The 19,231-nt window shown below is 45.9% G+C and overlaps 1 protein-coding gene across 4 annotated transcripts in view; it reads left to right on the top strand.

The window, feature by feature from the left end:
- Positions 1–19,231, top strand: part of CSPP1 (centrosome and spindle pole associated protein 1) — a 119,478-nt gene that overhangs the window by 1,206 nt on the left and 99,041 nt on the right. For 3 of the 4 annotated variants that reach the window (XM_040432806.1, XM_040432804.1, XM_040432803.1), the window contains exons 2-5: positions 6,368–6,480; positions 7,827–7,938; positions 15,301–15,404; positions 17,341–17,364. In XM_040432806.1, coding sequence (XP_040288740.1) covers positions 6,382–6,480; positions 7,827–7,938; positions 15,301–15,404; positions 17,341–17,364 — 339 coding nt within the window. In that variant the 5' untranslated portion in view covers positions 6,368–6,381. The remainder of the gene's footprint in view (positions 1–6,367; positions 6,481–7,826; positions 7,939–15,300; positions 15,405–17,340; positions 17,365–19,231) is intronic. The other variant, XM_040432805.1, reaches the window with a different exon arrangement.

The raw sequence follows: 19,231 nt of genomic DNA, 5'->3' as shown, positions 1-19,231 counted from the left end.
GCGTGAAAATCTCAAGCAAGTGCGGATGCGGTGTGATTTTCACTCACGGTTGCTAGGAGACGATCGGGAAGGAGACCCGATCATTATTATTTTCCCTTATAACATGGTTATAAAGGAAAATAATAGCATTCTGAATACAGAATGCATAGTAAAATAGCGCTGGAGGGGTTAAAAAAAATAATAAATAAAAATTAAACTCGCCTTAGTCCACTTGATCGCGCAGCCGGCATCTCTTCTGTCTCCTTCTTTGCTGATTGCAGGAAAAGGACCTGTGGTGACGTCACTCCGGTCATCACATGATCCATCACCATGGTAAAAGATCATGTAATGGATCATGTGATCACCGGAATGACGTCACCACAGGTCCTGTTCAGCTAAGATGAAGACAGAAGGAGATGCCGGGCTACGCGAGCAAGTGGACTAAGGTGAGTTAATTATTATTTTTTTTTTAACCCCTCCAGCGATGTTTTACTATGCATTCTGTGTTCAGAATGCTATTATTTTCCCTTATAACCATGTTATAAGGGAAAATAATACAATCTACAGAACACCGATCCCAAGCCCGAACTTCTGTGAAGAAGTTCGGGTTTGGGTACCAAACACGTGCGATTTTTCTCACGCGAGTCCAAAACGCATTACAATGTTTTGCACTCGCGCGGAAAAATCGCGGGTGTTCCCGTAACGCACCCGCACATTTTCCCGCAACGCCCGTGTGAAAGGGGCCTAAGGCCTCTTTCACACTAGCGAACGCACATCGTCCGGACTGAATCCTGGCCCATTCATTTCAATGGGTCTGTGTTGTTTTTCTCATAACGTCTTTGCGTTCAGGAGAAATCGCAGCTTGTTCTATATTGTGCGTTTTTCACATAGCTCTGGCCCCATAGAAGTGAATAGGGCTTCAGTGAAAAATGGAAGGAATCTGGATACAGTGCGTTTTCATTGATGGGTGCTAGGAAATATTGAGGGTTATTCTTCAGTTTTTATTTACGCACGGGTAAAAAAATGCGTCAAAACTGATGGAATCCCTGCAGAAAAAACTCAACACAATCGCAGACAAAACAGATTAAGGGCTCATTCACACGACCCTGGTTTGGTTCCGCATCCGAGCTGCATTTTTTGCGGCTCTGGTGCGGACCCATTCACTTCAATGTGGCCGCAAAAGATGCAGACAGCGCTCTGTTCCGTGGCCCCGCAAAAATTAGGAGTCATGTCCTATTCTTGTCCGTTTTGCGGACGAGAATAGGCATTTCTATAAAGGGCCGTCCGTTCCGCAAATTACGGAAGGCACACGGGCAGCATCCCCAAACACGGCACGGTCGTGTGAGCAAGCCCTAAATCTGCAAAAACAACAGTTTGTCCTAGAACAGATCCAGACACAATCCATATCTCTCAAGTAATCTGGTAGGTGCGGTGCGGAACGGAGGCATGGAACCCCATGGAAGCACTGCTGTCTGTGCCTCCGGATGCGGATCGCGGACCACAAAAACATGAATGGGTACTGTGTCCGCATACGGCGGCGCCTGTGCATTGTGGACCACAATTTGTGGTCTGCAGCACGTGCTCGGCCAGCACACATTTATGTGCATGACCCTAAGGCCTCTTTCACATGGTGATGGATCATGTGACGGACCATGTGATGAGCGCAGTGACGTCACCACAGGTCCTTTTCCTCGCAGATGAAGGCAGATGAGATGCCGGGTTGCGCGAACAAGTGGATTAAGGTGAGTTAAATTTTTTATTTTTATTTTTTTAACCCCTCCAGCCCTATTTTACTTAGCATTCTATATTAAGAATGCTATTATTTTCCCTTATAACCATGTTATAAGGGAAAATAATATAATTATCAGGTCCCCATCCCGATTGTCTCCTATCAACCGTGCGTGAAAATCGCACCGCATCCGCACTTGCTTGTGATTTTCACGCAGCCCCATTGATTTCTATGGGGCCTGCGTTGGGTGAAAAACTCACAATATAGAGCTTGCTGCGATTTTCACGCAACGCACAAGTGATGCGTGAAAATCACCGCTCATCTGCACATCCCCATAGAAATGAATGGGTTCGGATTCAGTGCGGATGCAATGCGTTCTCCTCACGCATTGCACCCGTGCGGAAATCTCGCCCCTTCTGAAAGAGGCTTTAGTCATAGACATTTTCTGCAACACATTTTGTCATGTGTGAAGGCGCCCCGATGCAGTAACTGTGGAGTATCTTTCAGTATTACTCCATGATCAGTATATGGACATCAGCTGCTCTGCTACACTGCTCCGTCCATGGTGTAAAGCAGGGATCAGCAACCTTCGTACCTCCAGCTGTTGTGAAACTACAATTCCCAGCATGCTCTATACATTTCTATAAGAGCAGAGCAAGTATGCATGCTGGGAGTTGTAGTTTCACAACCGCTGGAGTGCCGGTGGTGCTGTGCACTTAAGGCCCGGAGCTAGATCTGCGGAGGTGCGCATAAGCCATCAATATAAAAATCCAGGAAACCCTTTTAAAAAGGATGTCCGAGTGTTACAGCCTCCCAAGCACAGCAGCGTCCATTAGATAGCATCTGTACTTGGTATTGCAGCCCAGGGCCATATAAATGTGGCCTATTGTGTCAAGTGGGTCTCCCACTAGATTGAGTTAACCTTATCCGGTATAAGGGTCCATTCACACGTCCGTAGTGTATTGCGGATCCGCAATACACCCGGTCGGCACGCCCATAGAACTGCCTATTGTCCGCAATTGTTCTATTTTTTGTTGGGAGCCGCGGACCGGAAGATCGGTGCCGCGCTCCAGAAATGCGGATGCGGACAGCACACTGTGTGCTGTCCACATCTCTTCTGGCCCCATAGAGAATGAATGGGTTTGGATTCGTTCCGCAACGTTGTGGCACAAATCTGAACCCATTCTACGGACGTGTGAATGGACCTAACTAGTGATGTGTAGAGCGGACTCTTTACCTTCTGGGGGCTTCTGAAACGTGTTTTACCTAAACTTCTAATGTCAGTAGTTATGGAAGGTTCTCATAGTCCAGCGCGCTTTCTTTATCTTTTCCTCATGGTTTTTAGGATCTCTGCCTGCAGTTATGCAATAGGACCCCTAATGCACATGTTCAGGTTTTCTGTGCGGACAATCTGCACTGAAATGCTTAGGTGTTCGCAGGGAAATCTGTGCGGTCAATCCTCATCAGTTGGTGCGGATTTACGTGCAGATTTTCCTCTCCCCGTTGTATGGAAAACCGCAGTATAAATTGACCTGCGATGCGTATTTCAAATCTTCAGCGTGTCAATTTATGCTGCAGATCCCCCCCACAGATTTCACCCTTTTGCAATGGACAGGGTGAAGCTGTTTGTGCGGCAAAACACACATTTAATACATTTGGCTTTTGTTGCGTTTTTTTTTTTCTGCCGTGCAACGGCGGCAGAAAACGCAGCAGCAGGCTTTTCCTCTGTATTTCCAGGCATGTGTGGGCATAGCCTTGAAGGGGGTTGTCCCATCGCTCTGGGGCTGTTTCAGTAGATCTCTTTGCCGGGATGAAGAAAATATACATTCTCCAGATTGACAGTTCTTTTTCAGACTGCAGCAGAGCTCCGGGCGCAGCCAAACAGCCATTTTGCAGTGTCAATCAAGGGTTATGGCTGGAGGATTTTTTCACATCTACCCCCGATAGAAGCCACTGCCATCTGTCAGCCATAGTCTCCCATGTTAAAAAAACAAATACCGTATTTTTTGCCCCCATAAGACGCATCCCCCCCCCCCCCCCCCAAAAAAAAAGTGGGGGAAAATGCCCCTGCGTCTTATGGGGTAAATACTAATGAGTGCTTCCATTATGGAAGGTCTGATTGTGAGTCTGAGCTGAGGTCTTGTTGGGGTCTTATTAACATTGAGGGTCTGATTGGGGCTGTTAGCTGAGGTCTGATCTGAGGTCTAATGAAAAATATTTTTTTTCTTATTTTCCTCCTCTAAAACCTAGAGGTGCGTCTTATAGAGCAAAAAATACAGTATATCTCATGTTGCCTCTGTATAGAACGGCACAGCAAACTAATTTATTCAGCACGGCATAAAAAACGGAGTATACTGAAGTTTAGTTTTGTGGGCTTTACAGACGTTTACTTCATAATTAATATCTGCCCACTGTTTGGAGTGCATCCGTCCTATGACAGGTATGGGACACCCAACTATTTGGGAATCTCCTGACTGGGGCTCTTCAGCAATGCTTGGAGTGATCAGCAGCTCCTGCAGTTTCTCCATTTGATTACAGTGGGCCGTCTGGGAGATTTGAAGGGCTAAAAGATAAAGGGATATGCCTGAGCGCCATATGGTGGGGCCCCTAGGCCATGGACACCCCACCAATGACAGGCCAGAGGTGAACCTCGCTTTATTTCAGATTCCATGTTTTCACTTGCTGTGATATTTGCACGTACCGTATACCCAAACATTTGCTGATAAATCCTTGTGCCTCGGGTTGCCCCCATTGTACACATTAGATCATGAGCCTCACGTATGGCCAGTGTGATAGCATTTGTCTGCGATGCCTGTAAGCGTTTTATGAACTTCCCATATTTCATGATGGTTTATTTTTTCTTTTCTATTATTTATTGTATACTTTTTGCTATATATGGCCATCCCTAATAAATAGTAAGTCTAGTATTAAAGCCCGTTCTTGTAGATATTGGACAGGAGAGGCAGTTTTGTGGGAATTAGATGCTCCATCTGGTTGTCGGTGTTTCTGCACCGTGTCTTCCTTTTGTTGTGTTCCTGTTGCCTTGGAGTCTTAAGAGCCATGAACCATCTGCGTGGACGGCTTCTCCTTATCCTAGCAACCTCCGCAGGGCGATCACCGCGCCAGCCTTCTGAATGTTTGTGCTGAGCATGGCACACAGTATTGTTAGGTTTCTGTTTGTCACATCACTATTTTATCTTTGCTTTGTATTTATTACTATATGAACGTCCAGGCTTGTACCATGCCACTGAAAGTGTTTTGAAGACAAAGGCCTCTTCCTCATGGTCAGTATTTGAAAGCCAAAACCAGGAGTGGGTGCAAAACACAGAAGAGGCAGAATATTTCTATTAGGCCTCTTTCACACAGGCGTGTGCGCCCTGTTGCCGTATTGCGGATCCGCAATACACGGGTGCCGTTCCGTGGGCATTCCGCATCACGGATGCGGAATCCTACGGAAGCACTACGGAGTGCTTCTGTGGGGTTTCGTCCCGTACTTCCGTTCGCAAAAAGATAGAACATGTCCTATCTTTTTGCGGAACGGCCGGATCGCGGACCCATTCAAGTGAATGGGTCCGCGATCGGCTGCCCCACAGACTGTGCTCGTGCATTGCGGCCCGCAGCACGACCACGGGGCGCACACGCCCGTGTGAAAGAGGCCTTATACCTTTTCTCTGTAGAAACCACACGTGATTTTGGCTTACAAATACTGACCGTGTGAAAGGGGTCCAAAAGGCTGGGTTAGTTTTCCATTCTTCTGATCTGTCAGAATAGGGGGAAAAAAACATGTTTTTTGAGCATCAGTTCTGATCAGTTTGTGTCACTTCCATCAGAGATCCGTTATTTTTGATGGGGTAAAAGGTTCTGCATGCTGGACTTTTTCTCCTTTCAAAAATAACTGATCTCTGATGGAAGTGGTACAAACTGATCGTAACTGATGCTCCAAAACAGACGGTTCAGTTATTTTTTGTGCAGACTGATGCTCAAGATAACATCCGTGTTTTTTTAATTTTCTGTTCATCTGATGGATCAAAAAAACAGAAAGCAAACGTTGATGTGAACTCAGCCTAAAGCCTCATTCACAGGTCGGTGTTCCATAGACATGTGCTGTACGTGTTCTCCACGGACAGCACACGTCCCCATTCACTTTAATGTGTGTATTCAGACATCAGTGTTTTAGCACAGTCCGTGGGTCAGTGTTTTTAGCACGGATACATGCTCTATTTTGTCTTTGTTCACGGATCCATTATAGTCTATGGTTCCATGAAAAACACGGATGCAACATGGATGCCATCCGTGCTGCATCTGTGTTTCATGGATCATTAGGAAGAGATGCTTTGAAAATAATTTTTCAGCTGTATAGTGTCAGTGAAACACGGACAGCAAAAAACGGACACACGGATCCTTCACTGATGCATCATTGACCACCTGCTCACGGATTTGAGCATGGACGTGTGAATGAGGCTTTAGGCCTGAGTGACATGGGTGAAGATAATAAATTCTGTTTTAAATAGCGCTGAATGCAACCTTGAGGTTATGACTACATTTTTAAGAAATGGTAATCTCCGCCTCAGGTTTCTATGATGTCCTCACGCTTGTTTCAGTATTGTGTGTGTTTCTTATGATAATGTTATTTCTCAACATGCATTGTCATTTTCACAGGAATCCTATTTAAAATGGGGGAAGAACTAGATCATTTTCTTGAAGAGCAAAGGGCCAAACTAGCACGGGACAAGGCTGAACTGGAAAAGGATCCTCCGTACATGGAAATAAGGGTAGATCCGCTTTATAGCCTTTTATTTTGTTTGGTGGATACAAGAAGGAAATATTTCTGTTAAGATAGTAAAAAATCCTTTCCATTGGAAGTTGCTACTACAAAAGTGGTGGTCTCCTCACTACAACCCCTGAAGCTGGATCAGCCATCGCTTGATCACTGCAGGTCCGGAGACCCTTGCAGAACTGCTGCTATCGCTGAGGAAGCTCCGACTGGCCATATGTGTTCCTGTGGTTGTGCATCTGTGGTTTGATCGTGTGTGTACTATGCTGGACAAGATAGATAGAAAATTTATGTTCAAGTTTAAGGACTCATTCACACAAGCGTGTGTGCCCCGTGCCTGTATTGCTGTCCGCAATATATGAGCACCAGCCATGTGCACTCCGTATCACAGATGAGGACCCATTCACTTGAATGGGTCTGCAATCCTCAAGATACAGAGCGGTGCGGAGTGGAGGCAATCACCTCTACCGTGCGGGCATTGAGATTAGGATGCAGCTGCATTGTGTACTAACTGTGTGAGCCTCAGGATCTCAACCTGATTAACTAATTGGGCTACAGCATGCATATTACTATGTGCAAGCTGTTGGCCTAATTATTAATTGAATTGAACTTTATGCTGTCCATCCGGCTACCGTGGAATCCATTACTGATTCTGATTGCTCGCCCACCGTAGAGGACAAGTCTGTTTTAGTTCTGCTTGATTCATGTCAAATAACTGGTATTAATGACATTCTGGCTCTTTGGTAATCCAGATGATGCCCTCTTACCAGACTTTTATTGTACTACTTTATATTATCTTACTGCAAAACAAGTGATACTAATCTGAAAAGCTTAGTTAAAGTGGATTTACACACGCAGAGGAGCAGCCAATTATCGGGAAGGAAGCGTTCCTTCCTGACAGTCGTCTGCTTGTTCAGTGGGGGTGAAGCGCTGTATTTACTTTCAGCGATCTCCTCCACAGTATGAGGACGATCGGTCACTATTGCAGTTGCTCATCATACAGCTGCATTGTTTATGGGCAGCAGATCACTGTTTAGACCACTCGATCTGCTGCCCAGAAATGATAATTTACTTGCCCGCACGAACTGCAGTTTCACCCGATGAACAAGTATTTCACTTGTTTATTGGGTGATCAGACGGGCAGATTGTCAGGAATGAGCGTTCACAGGAACATTAATTTCCAATAATCTCCCTAACTGTTGGGACGTGTGAACCCACCATTAGACTAGGACATCTAGTTGACTACTACATGGTTGACTGTTGCTGTTTTTGCTTTATAAATGACCTGTGCAGCCGCCTGGATTCACAGCAAATAACAAACTATAAATCAATGTGGTTTTTCAGAGCAAACGGTTTGAGAATACCCATGTAGCTGAACAACCAAGGACATATGCCAAGGAAAATATCCCACCTAACAGGCAATCTCAAAAAGAAGCCGTACAGAAGCAAGTAGGAGGTATGATGAGAAAGTGTGTGTACTCACCTGTCTGATTACGGCTGACCCAGGGCACTGTAAAAAGGGAATGTGTCATCAGAAAATGACCTATTGTTTAAATCACATTTTTATATTTAACATATTTTTTAATATTTTTTTATATAATTTTTAATTTTCCATGTCAATATCTATATTTAACCCCTTAAAGGGGCTGTCTCATTTTAGTAAGTAGCATTTATCATGTAGAGAAAGTTAAAACAAGCCACTAATGTGTTGTGACTGTCCATATTCCCTTCTTTGCTGGCTGGATTCATTTTTCCATCACATTATACACTGCTCGTTTCCATGGTTGCAGACCACCCTGCAATCCATCAGTGGTGGTTGTGCTTGCACAATATAGTAATATGATTACAGCAATACCAAATGTATTGTAAGGGATCGCTTTCTTTCAGGGGTCACGGTCACAGATATCTTCACAGACAACCGGTTTTCAGGTCCAAACTCGTGCTTTATTTTTGAACCAGCAAAGCAAACGATACAAAATAAACGCCTGCCCGTCTGGGCACTACCTAATACATAAACGGAATCCCTGACTCACCTATAGGATACAGTTCATACCTGACATCAGGCCTGGCTTTCTCCGCCAAATAGTCCACAAGCCCCCAGGCTGTACCAATATGAGTACCGTTGGGGATTGTGGTCCAGCAGTCCTCCCGACTATGACCTTGTGACCCTTGTTCCGCAGGCGTCACTGCGTCCCCCAAACTTCAGGCTGTCGCCTAGCCTCGTGGCCCCTCATCCTACCCAGCTGAGACCACTCAGAACCTCTGCAGGTCTCTGTTCCAAGATACCACTCTCCCCTGACTGACACACTGGGAGGTGCTTCGTGCCAGCCTGGTCAGAGCAGGCTTCACCTGCGATCCCCTCAGGGCAAAGGGAACACCCGTACTGGAAGGGTGTGGATTGGCAGATCCCACTACCAGACCTATCCGCCAATCCAACCAAAATCCAGCCCAGAACACACCTTAAACAACATTGTCTCAGCAAACTACGCACTGCTGAGACTACTGCATTCTGGATTTTAGTTATCCCACCCAGGTGAGGTACCTGAGTGGGATATACACGCCTTCCCGCACTGTACACCTTACCACATATCCCCCCCCCCCCCCCCCTCTCTGTTCACACCTGTGGGGGTAAACACTTGCAGTACCCGGATGCTAGGGACAGGGCATCCGTATCACACCTTTCCCTTTATTCTTCCATACCCAGGCCAGCAGAACTTGGTTTTTCACCAAAGCTGATGTTCTGCCTAACAGTCTCTAAAGGACTCCAGTTTCCATGTAACGGGCAGACCCTTTCTTTCTACTCTTTGACCTCTCTCTCCCATTGTTTTGCATAGCTGCTTCAGCAGAGCATGCTTCTCACGGCTCGTCCCTTTTACATTCATCTGGTTCACTTTTTTCTCCTTTTCAGCAGGGGTTTCCTCAGGTTGGGGGGCAGATTCAGAGTCTTCTGCTTCTTCAGTGGATTTTTCCACTTTGGCAGCCGCTTCTTCCGCCTAACTTTGGCCTCTGCAGCATCTGAGGACTTCATCTCCTCCAACACACCGGGCCTTAGCTTCTTCGGCCTTTGTCTTTTTCTTGGACATGGCATCATATACTTGCCCTCTTAACTCCTCCTCCTCTTTCTCACCAAGGTAGGAGGCACCAGGGACCCCGGGGTCTTTAACAGACTCTTCTTCTTCTTCTGGCATTTTCTCCAGAGGCTCACCCAGGAGATTGTTCTCCCTTCGTGTTGGATTGAGGAGAGCGAGCCCATAGTAGTAGACAGGTTCTGCATACTGGTCGTCCATCTCCTCATATTTCTTCCCCAGAAAGCTGCTGGCTACTTGGAAGGCCTTGTAGGCGGAGGGGACGTCTTTCCTGAGCAGACCCTGGCTACACTCTACCATGAGTCTTTTGGCTTCTGCACCCCTATCAGCCCCACGGTCAGCAGAAACCTCTTTCATCTTCTCTGCCTCTGCTGGCACCGCAACGTCATTGTTTCCAGACCTATTCTCAACAGGTCCTGGTTTGTTCTTCTCTAACTCGTGGACGTTCTTCACGAGGTCATCCTTTGAGCTTGTGATATCCTCTATTTCTGCTCTAAGGTGCTTCTTCAGCCTCTCAAATTTACCTCACTCCTTAGGCGCATCCTCAAGGGCTCCTGCTAGAGAGAGAGCCTTATTCTCCTTCTCCTGAGCATCGGCAGACATAGGAGTACTCACGTTCTCTTTTGGCAACCCTGTGGGAGTTCTACTCAGGGACTCTTCAAGCCCTTTGTCAATGTCTACTGTAGTTCGTTGTGTTTTTCTGGAGTCTCCTGGATATCAGGCAGTAGACCCTTCAGTTCACTCATCTCTTTCTGGGTCTCCTCCTTCGACTCCTCTGAAGCCTTCTTCAGTTGCTCTGTGAGGACAGCTAGTCCTTTCTCTAGTGTATCTAGGGACCGTGTGGAGAGAGAGCAAGCATCCTCATGTTTGCAGCTGTACTGATATGTCAGGTCACTTTCCACTGCCTGAGTATGGGTCTTGGACACTATGCTGACTTCTCCCCACTTAACTCTCATCTCGTCAGGTACAACTGATATCGGGTCGCTACTAGTAACCACCTTAATTTCACAGGACCTTGACATGGCAGCCTCACTGTCTGAGTTGCTATCAGTCACAGCACATACCTCACCTATACCACTCATGTCATTATTAATCCTGACCTCTAGGGACACACATGAAATAACCCCCACATTGGATACTTCCTTAGTAACCACTGTGGAGACTGCACATCCTCCTCTGATACGTGTGGTACACCCTCTAGCACTGCCACCTTTACCTGTACCTTTTCTACAGTGGGTTCACCAGCGGTGTGCTCAACATTTATCAGCATTTCTACATCCTTTACATTTTTACCAGCTGGAGGCACTTTTTCCCCAAACACAACCTGCAAAGGTAAAGGGTTGTCACCATCATTACACATTTCACATAAACCCCTATGGTCATTATGCATTTCAGATAGCTTGGGACAATCCCTTTGCACCTCATCTGCACCATTCTTTTTAATGGTCACTTCACTAAACCGCCTCCGGACCGCCTAACGCAGGACATATATGCGTCATCTCGCGAGACGTGAGATTTCCTGTGAACGTGCGTGAGACGAGATGCGTTTTTTTTTTTTTTAACCCCTAACAGGTATATTAGACGCTGTTTTGATAACAGCGTCTAATATACCTGCTACCTGGTCCTCTGGTGGTCCCTTTTGTTTGGATCGACCACTAGAGGACACAGGTAGCTCAGCAATATGTAGCACCAAACACCACTACACTACACCCCCCCCCCCCCCCTCTGTCACTTATTAACCCCTGATCACCCCATATAGACTCCCTGATCACCCCCCTGTCATTGATCACCCCCCTGTAAGGCTCCATTCAGACGTCCGTATGATTTTTACGGATCCACTGATACATGGATCGGATCCGCAAAACACATACGGACGTCTGAATGGAGCCTTACAGGGGGGTGATCAATGACAGGGGGGTGATCACCCCATATAGACTCCCTGATCACCCCCCTGTCATTGATCACCCCCCTGTAAGGCTGCATTCAGATGTCCGTATGTTTTTTACGGATACATGGATCGGATCCGCAAAACACATACGGACGTCTGAATGGAGCCTTACAGGGGGGTGATCAATGACAGGGGGGTGATCACCCCATATAGACTCCCTGATCACCCCCCTGTCATTGATCACCCCCCTGTAAGGCTGCATTCAGATGTCCGTATGTTTTTTACGGATCCACGGATACATGGATCGGATCCGCAAAACACATATGGACATCTGAATGGAGCCTTATAGGGGGGTGATCAATGACAGGGGGGTGATCACCCCATATAGACTCCCTGATCACCCCCCCTGTCATTGATCACCCCCCCCTGTCATTGATCACCCCCCCCTGTCATTGATCACCCCCCTGTCATTGATCACCCCCCTGTAAGGCTCCATTCAGACATTTGTTTTGGCCCAAGTTAGCGGAATTTTATTTTATTTTCTTACAAAGTCTCATATTCCACTAACTTGTGACAAAAAATAAAAACTTCCATGAACTCACCATGCCCATCACGAAATACCTGGGGGTGTCTTCTTTCCAAAATGGGGTCACTTGTGGGGTGGTTATACTGCCCTGGCATTTTAGGGGCCCGAATGCGTGAGAAGTAGTTTGAAATCAAAATCTGTAAAAAATGTCCGGTGAAATCCGAAAGGTGCTCTTTGGAATGTGGGCCCCTTTGCCCACCTAGGCTGCAAAAAAGTGTCACACATCTGGTATTGCCGTACTCAGGAGAAGTTGGGCAATGTGTTTTGGGGTGTCATTTTACATATACCCATGCTGGGTGAGATAAATATCTCGGTCAAATGCCAACTTTGTATAAAAAAATGGGAGAAGTTGTCTGTTGCCAAGATATTTCTCTCACCCCAGCGTTCGCCGACACGCATTTAGTCAAGGTGCCTGCTCAATGATTTGAGCAGGCACCGGGTTCCGATCACCGCCCGCCGGGCGGCGGTGATCGGAAATACACAGGACGTACCCGTACACCCTGTGTCCTTAAGTACCAGGACATCAGTGTCCTGAAGCGGTTAAAGGGTTAGGTACCAGTTAAGCAGGAGTTTCGTCACGGCCTGCAGAAGTGCTTCCTCTTCCCCACAACTTGCAGAACAAAGGGAAATCACGGCCCAACATTCCCTCATGCATGAGCGTATTTATACCAGCAAGTCCATAAATCCCAGTTCTCACCGTAGTCTCGCACTCAGTGAGAACCACCGGATAGTTCTTAATATTCGCATGACTGTCCAGCACACTTATCGTTTTATCACTCTCAGGTTTCACCATCACGCTTCCTCTTACCCCTAGCTAGCATAGTATCTCTGAGTTTTGCCATCCCAAAACTAGCTTTTGTCACGGGCAATTTAGGCAACACAGTAACCTTCTCCCCTGCAGACTCCTGTGAGGGAGCAACCTCAACCGGCTTACCCGCCTGTTCAGACACTGCTTTTATCACACTGTCACATATTTTTGTAGCAGTCTCTCGTCTTGGTGTCTTACCACGTACCGGCTCAGCAGGTAGCACCTGCTCACTGTCACTGGGTCTGCCACACAATCAATAACAGGAATGCTCTTACCCACTGATGTCACGGGAGACGAGGATATTCCAGGGACATCTCTACTGAGATAATCATCCTTCTCCCAGATTTTGGATACCTGCCCTTGGCTCCTGGTACCACGATCACCTGCAGACTCCGTGATGCAACGGTTGCTACTGGAGACGCCATGGCCTTGAGTCCAGACCTTTCCCGGACGGTCACTCCAGCCGCACACTCTAGGACTCTGTACACATTGACAGGAAATATTGGAACTCCTGAGAGTTGAACCGCTCTCCACCTCAGGTTGCGCCCGTTGGTTGCCCTTGGCAACGACACACATCTTTGTCTCCGGAACTCTAACTGCAGAACTTGAAGCACTCTCGCTGCTCCATATCTGCCAAAATAACGGAAAGTCCTTGCCCAGTATGAATTCTACCCTCAGGGTCTCGCATTTCAAGAGCTCCCCTCCCACTGTACCGAGCCATAGTCCGTCAGAAAGGTCAGTGATACAGTAGTATTTGTCTCTGGCCCCCTTGTTAGAAAGTCCAAAACTTTGGGCAGGAACTGAGACACTTGTTGGCGGGATTCCCCCGATCACTAACTCGCAGGATTTCTCCCACGGGCTCCACCAGACCACAGCCATTTCCACCCAGCTCACTGGGCTTCACCGCACAACTTTGCGACAAAGGGAAAAAAGAGTCCAGATTAGCACGAGCATTTTTTTTTTTTTTTAGCAGCACCTGCTCTTTTCTGTGATGTCGTTGCCCCTAGCAACCAGTTTGCCTTTTACTTTCTGTTGTATCCTTTCAGCATGGATGTTGCCCGCATCTTCCACCAACTGTAAAACATAAACGATGCAAAATAAACACCTGCCCGTCTAGGCACTACCTAATACATAAACGGAATCCCTGACTCACCTACAGGATACTGTTCATACCTGACATCAGACTCTGCTTTCTCCGCCAAACGGTCCACCAGCCCCCAGGCTGTATCAATACGAGTACCGTTGGGGAATGTGGTCCAGAAGTCCTCCTGACTCTGACCCTGTGACCCTTGTTCCGCAGGCGTCACTGCGTCCCCCAAACTTCAGGCTGTCGCCTAGCCTTGTGGTCCCTCATCCTACCCAGCTGAGACCACTCTGAACCTCTGCAGGTCTCATTTCCAAGATAACACTCTCCCCTGACTGACACTGGGAGGTGCTTTATGCCAGCCTGATCAGACCAGGCTTCACCTGCGATCCCCTCAGGGCAAAGGGAACACCCGTACTATAAGTGTGTGGATTGGCAGATCCCACTACCAGACCTATCTGCCAATCCAACCAAAATCCACACCTTAAACAACATTGTCTCAGCAAACTACGCACTGCTGAGACTACTGCATTCTGGATTTCAGTTATCCCACCCAGGTGAGGTACACGCCTTCCCGCACTGTACACCTTACCACCTTTTTTTTTTTAGTACATTTAAAAAAAAAAATAACTTTTTCAAAAAAATCTATATGTTCTCCACCTGGCTATGAGCTGAGCGCTGCGATTGGCCAGCGCTACAGCATAGGAGAATGAGACGCCGGCAGGTTCCCCTGGGTGGAGCCTAACTATGAAGATACCGGAGGCTATACCGGGCGAACGGCGCGGCGCCCAGGTATAACAGTAAGTGCAGGGGGATCCCTGGGCGCCGCTCTACACGTCTGTATAGTTAGTTTAGATGCTTTATTCTGGTGAAAGGTCCTCTTTAACTAGCAGATACAATTTTTAAGGCATTTCGTTCATGCACTATCCCTTATCACTAAAGGAGTTATCCGAGACATATAATGTCCCCCTAAATGCCCAGGCCCCTCTCACAGGTTATACTTGCCTCTCTCCCCGACACCTGCACCACCCCGTCACACAGATCATTAGAGCCGTCACATAGACAGCCGCTTCCTGTAGCCCGCTTCTCAGCTTCTTGTTAATAAATGGTAGCCACTAGTCCTGTGAGAAGAATGTCTCCACAGAATGCAGGCTGCTATAAACCTGATTCCTATCCTGCTGATGGATCTTAAGGACAACGATGTGGAGTACACATATTCAAACTGGAGCTCCACTTTACATGTCAGTATTATTTAATTTTCAAGGGTAGTGGAGTTCTTAGCCTTACTTTTTATGTAGTTTGTGTGTTACTTGTAGTTATTTCAGTTGTTTTTAACTTTACCCTGAAATCATTCCAAACCTTTCAGATACTAGCTATGGGTTGAGTTTACCTCTTGGAGAAGATTATGAAAGAAAAAAGCACAAACTAAAGGAAGAATTACGTCAAGATTATCGAAAATACCTCCATCAGGTAAGCACGGTCATGCAATCTAGAAGACGTGTTCAAGAAGTTCAGTCCTGTTATATATATTTACGTATCAGAGTAAGCGCTAATTCACACCTTTTCTCCATTCCTGGCATGTAAATGGATCACGTGCAGCCATGGGCGGAATGGGAACCTAAAGTGGCCCTAGAAAAAAATAATAAAAATAATTGGCCACGTGTTATTGCCCCAAAAGCTGTTCTTTCTCTGGTGGCCATCAGTAGCGGTGAGATGCAGGCCACAGCTGTAAAATTCAGGAGGGCGTCTGTGGTCACTGGCCGGGTACATGAGTACCTGATTCTCACAGCTTTAATTACCGCTGAGAACTCATTAGATAACCTGCTAGCGGCAGAAAGCCCATCGTGAAATTTCCCTGTAAGGTCTATGGCAATCTGACCCTGCGTGCAACCATGAACAGTCATTGGTAAAATATCAACCCAAAACACAAGACATTATACGTTCTGCAGTTCATCAAGACTGAGTCTGCTATTGCAGTGAGGCATGTGTTTCAATGGTGGTTTGGCTTTCATCTGCCAATGCCAAAGAGCGTTCGTTGTTGGCACCGACAATTTCAGGAAATAGTTTGTGTGTGTGTGGCGGGGAGGCGAAGCACAGGGTGGCCAGAAACTTCAGATAAAAATGTTTTAACACAGAATTTTATAACTCATTAAAGGGGATGTGTCAGAGTTCTATAAAAACCTCAGCCAGCCCCTTTAAATGGTCTAAAATAACAAATGAATGGGTACTCGGCTATTTTTTCCCTGTTTTTTTATTTTGAGACCTACGCTCCAGTCTTCCTGCTGCTGATCGCATCTTCTTGGTGGCATAAGTTATGTTCCATGCTGAGGTCATCGCTGCAGTCTGTAGCCTTTACACTGGACGTGTCTGCTGAGGCCAGTGATTGGCTGCAGCGATGACCTGTGTGCAGAGAACATAAACACTGCAGCCAGAAAAACAAAGAGCAGCAATGAGGAGCGGAGCGCAGCCTAAGAAGAAGCAGAGGAGAAAAGTGGTGAATATCCGTTTATTAGGTTTTTTTTGGTAGTTACTCGAGTTTTTACAAAATTCGGACAGCCCCATTAATCTTTAACTTTTTGGGTAATTGTAACATGTTGCCATCGTGAAATACTGCTTTGATATCAGGTCCATCGTTTTGAGTCGCCTTGTAGAGCACAAGCGTCTGTTCATTTCACATGTATTAACACTTATATTGAATTAAATCATACTGAATGGTAAGCCGAGACGGTCTGTAGTAAATGTTCATAAGGTCCCTTTAGCATAGCAGTATTCTGGTCAAAACCAGGAGTGCAACCTACAAAGAAAAAGTGCAGATCTTTCCATTATGAATTTTCCTGCTCCTGATTTTGGCTTACAAAATTCCAAAAAAAGAGAAAAAAGCATGCATCACACATCCCCATACTATGCATTGATCTATTATTGCTTCTCAGCACAATTCATATCACTTCTCAGCGTGAATAATAGTATGCAAAGCCCTAATCTACATAGTGTACACAAGGCATTAGTATACATTTGATCAAAAAGCATAGGCACACTCACCATGCCAAGGTTGCCTCTACAATTGGGTACTTACTCTAAACTGGTGCTGCACCACCGCTGCGACCCTGCGGTCCAACAGCACCCCACCACGCAGCACCACAGCAACAACAGCCGCGATGCAGCACCGCACCACGTGAACAGATTTACAATCTGCAATCTGTGCTTTTTTTTTTCTCTGTTTTTGGAATTTTACAAAATGCTGATGTAAAGTACTTACTAGAAAACTGCAACGTAAAATAGGCCTTTCAAATATTTAGCCATTGGACAATCTAGAAGAATCTTCTCGGCCTCCCTGTTTGGTCAAAGTGAAGAGTCTTCCTTGTGATCATTTCCATGTAATAGTGTGCTGTGTTTTCCTGACTTCTAGGGAAATGCTGAGGCCAAACGAAAGGTAGGAGGCTGGTGTTTGGCTTCATGCTAGTGTGTCATTTGCTGCGTCATAATACATTTTGTGTACGAATAATCCTCATAATGTGTGTTTCCTTACTAACTTCATCTGTAAATCATATGATTTATTAGCTTGGTACATATACCTTGTTTGTTTTTAGCAGCTGAATCTAAATCCTCTCAAGGCCAGGATCACACAGTGTCATTTTGATTTTATTTTTTCTTCAAACCTTTTGCTCGCTTTTTGTTGGCGCTTTGCTACCCGCTAGCTCCTGAATGTTACGGTTATTGCATAATTGCATTAGCCCTTGCCTGCTTATTTACTGTATGTACGTCTATGTATATTAATTTAATTTATTCACTTTCTGTTGGCATCACAGTGACGTCTGGGGCTTGTTCTATTTCATTATTTTTGTTTTTTTATTTAATAATGATTTAATGAAAACATTTTTTTTATTTATTTGTAATCGGTGTAAGCTAAAATATATTTACTACAGCCTTTCAATAGATTTCTTTGATCAGATAACTTCCTTCTGATATGGTTGTCTTTGAACTAGCATGTGGTTGGCAGCAGTGTAAGGTCTCGGGTCTAGCATATTTCTCCTGCTCAAAATAAATTTGTGCTTGATTTATAAATACATGCGTGTTCTGAAGTGTGAGACCCCTTTTCATGACGTCCATGTGTCCTAATATGTTCTTCTGGGACAACCCCTTTAATGAGAGCATTGACCGATCATGCTCAGTGTGCTAGCAGTTTATGTACAGTGACACAACAGGCGTGTCGTCAAAACTATTAAAATATCTATTATTGGGCTGGGCTTCCATGTTGCGACCACAGGGTAGTACTGTACTGTCTGGCTGAGACAGTGACGAAACTGCTGCAATTTCATGGCAAATACAATTTATGTGCCTCACCTGCACTTGCTCTGAATCCTTGGCAAGTTACGATCTTGCAACTTGGCGCTTAGCCGCACAGAACGCTACTGCCCCACAGCTGTAACATGGAAACGCAGCCTAAGGGGACACATCAAGTTCACGCCTGCAATGCGAGTTAATTAAAGAAGCACTCCCACAATAATGTTTATTCTCTGACCTGATGTAAACTGTAGTGCATGTAATCTTACCAGTGACTGTATTTGTGAGTTATAAACTCCCTTCTGATCCTCAGCTTTGTCATGTGACCAGCACTTCCTGTCATGTGTCAGTTGTAGAGCAGAGTGCTAGTCACGTGACACCTCTGAAGATCAGAAGGGAGGTTATAACTCACAAATACAGTCAACACACGTAGTAGGCAGCACTGCTGTACACTCTATCACAATACACCGCACACCTCCACGTCTTCACTGCAATCTTGTGGTGCAACGCCAATCCAAAGATATGTCAGCAAGTTAAAAAATAGAGAAAGTAAGAAGGCGGCACTCACCCATGCAGTAATTTACAAAAACGATCCTTTATTCATCCGGGATATGATTTAACAATATCGGCAGAAATGACAGGGGCGAAATGCAGATGATCCACACATAGCGGCGACGGCCGTTTTCATGCAGAATTGCGCTTCTTCAGGCCACTGACTTGAGCGCGTACTAACGCGCTGACTTTTAATCCACCCTGGGGAAGGTTGTCATGACAACACAAGACAAATTACAGTCCTTCTGGTGTCCAATAAAGCAAAAGACATAATGTCTACTATAAAAACAAGTATAAAAACCTATTTATTGTAACAGGCTGCAAACGGCAATATGACGCCTGATCCTGCAGTTATTTTTCGCCCCTAAGACGGAAAGTAATTTTCATCAGACCTCAGCTCAGAGCCCCATTTGGACCCCCAGTGTTAATTAGACCTCAGATCAGACCCCCCATGTTAATAAGAC

The sequence above is a fragment of the Bufo bufo genome, chromosome 5 (genome assembly GCF_905171765.1).
Source record: "Bufo bufo chromosome 5, aBufBuf1.1, whole genome shotgun sequence".
In the NCBI taxonomy this organism is placed as follows: domain Eukaryota; kingdom Metazoa; phylum Chordata; class Amphibia; order Anura; family Bufonidae; genus Bufo; species Bufo bufo.
The sequence above is the reverse complement of the archived record's forward strand: the minus strand, read 5'-3'. Positions and strand labels throughout refer to the sequence as shown.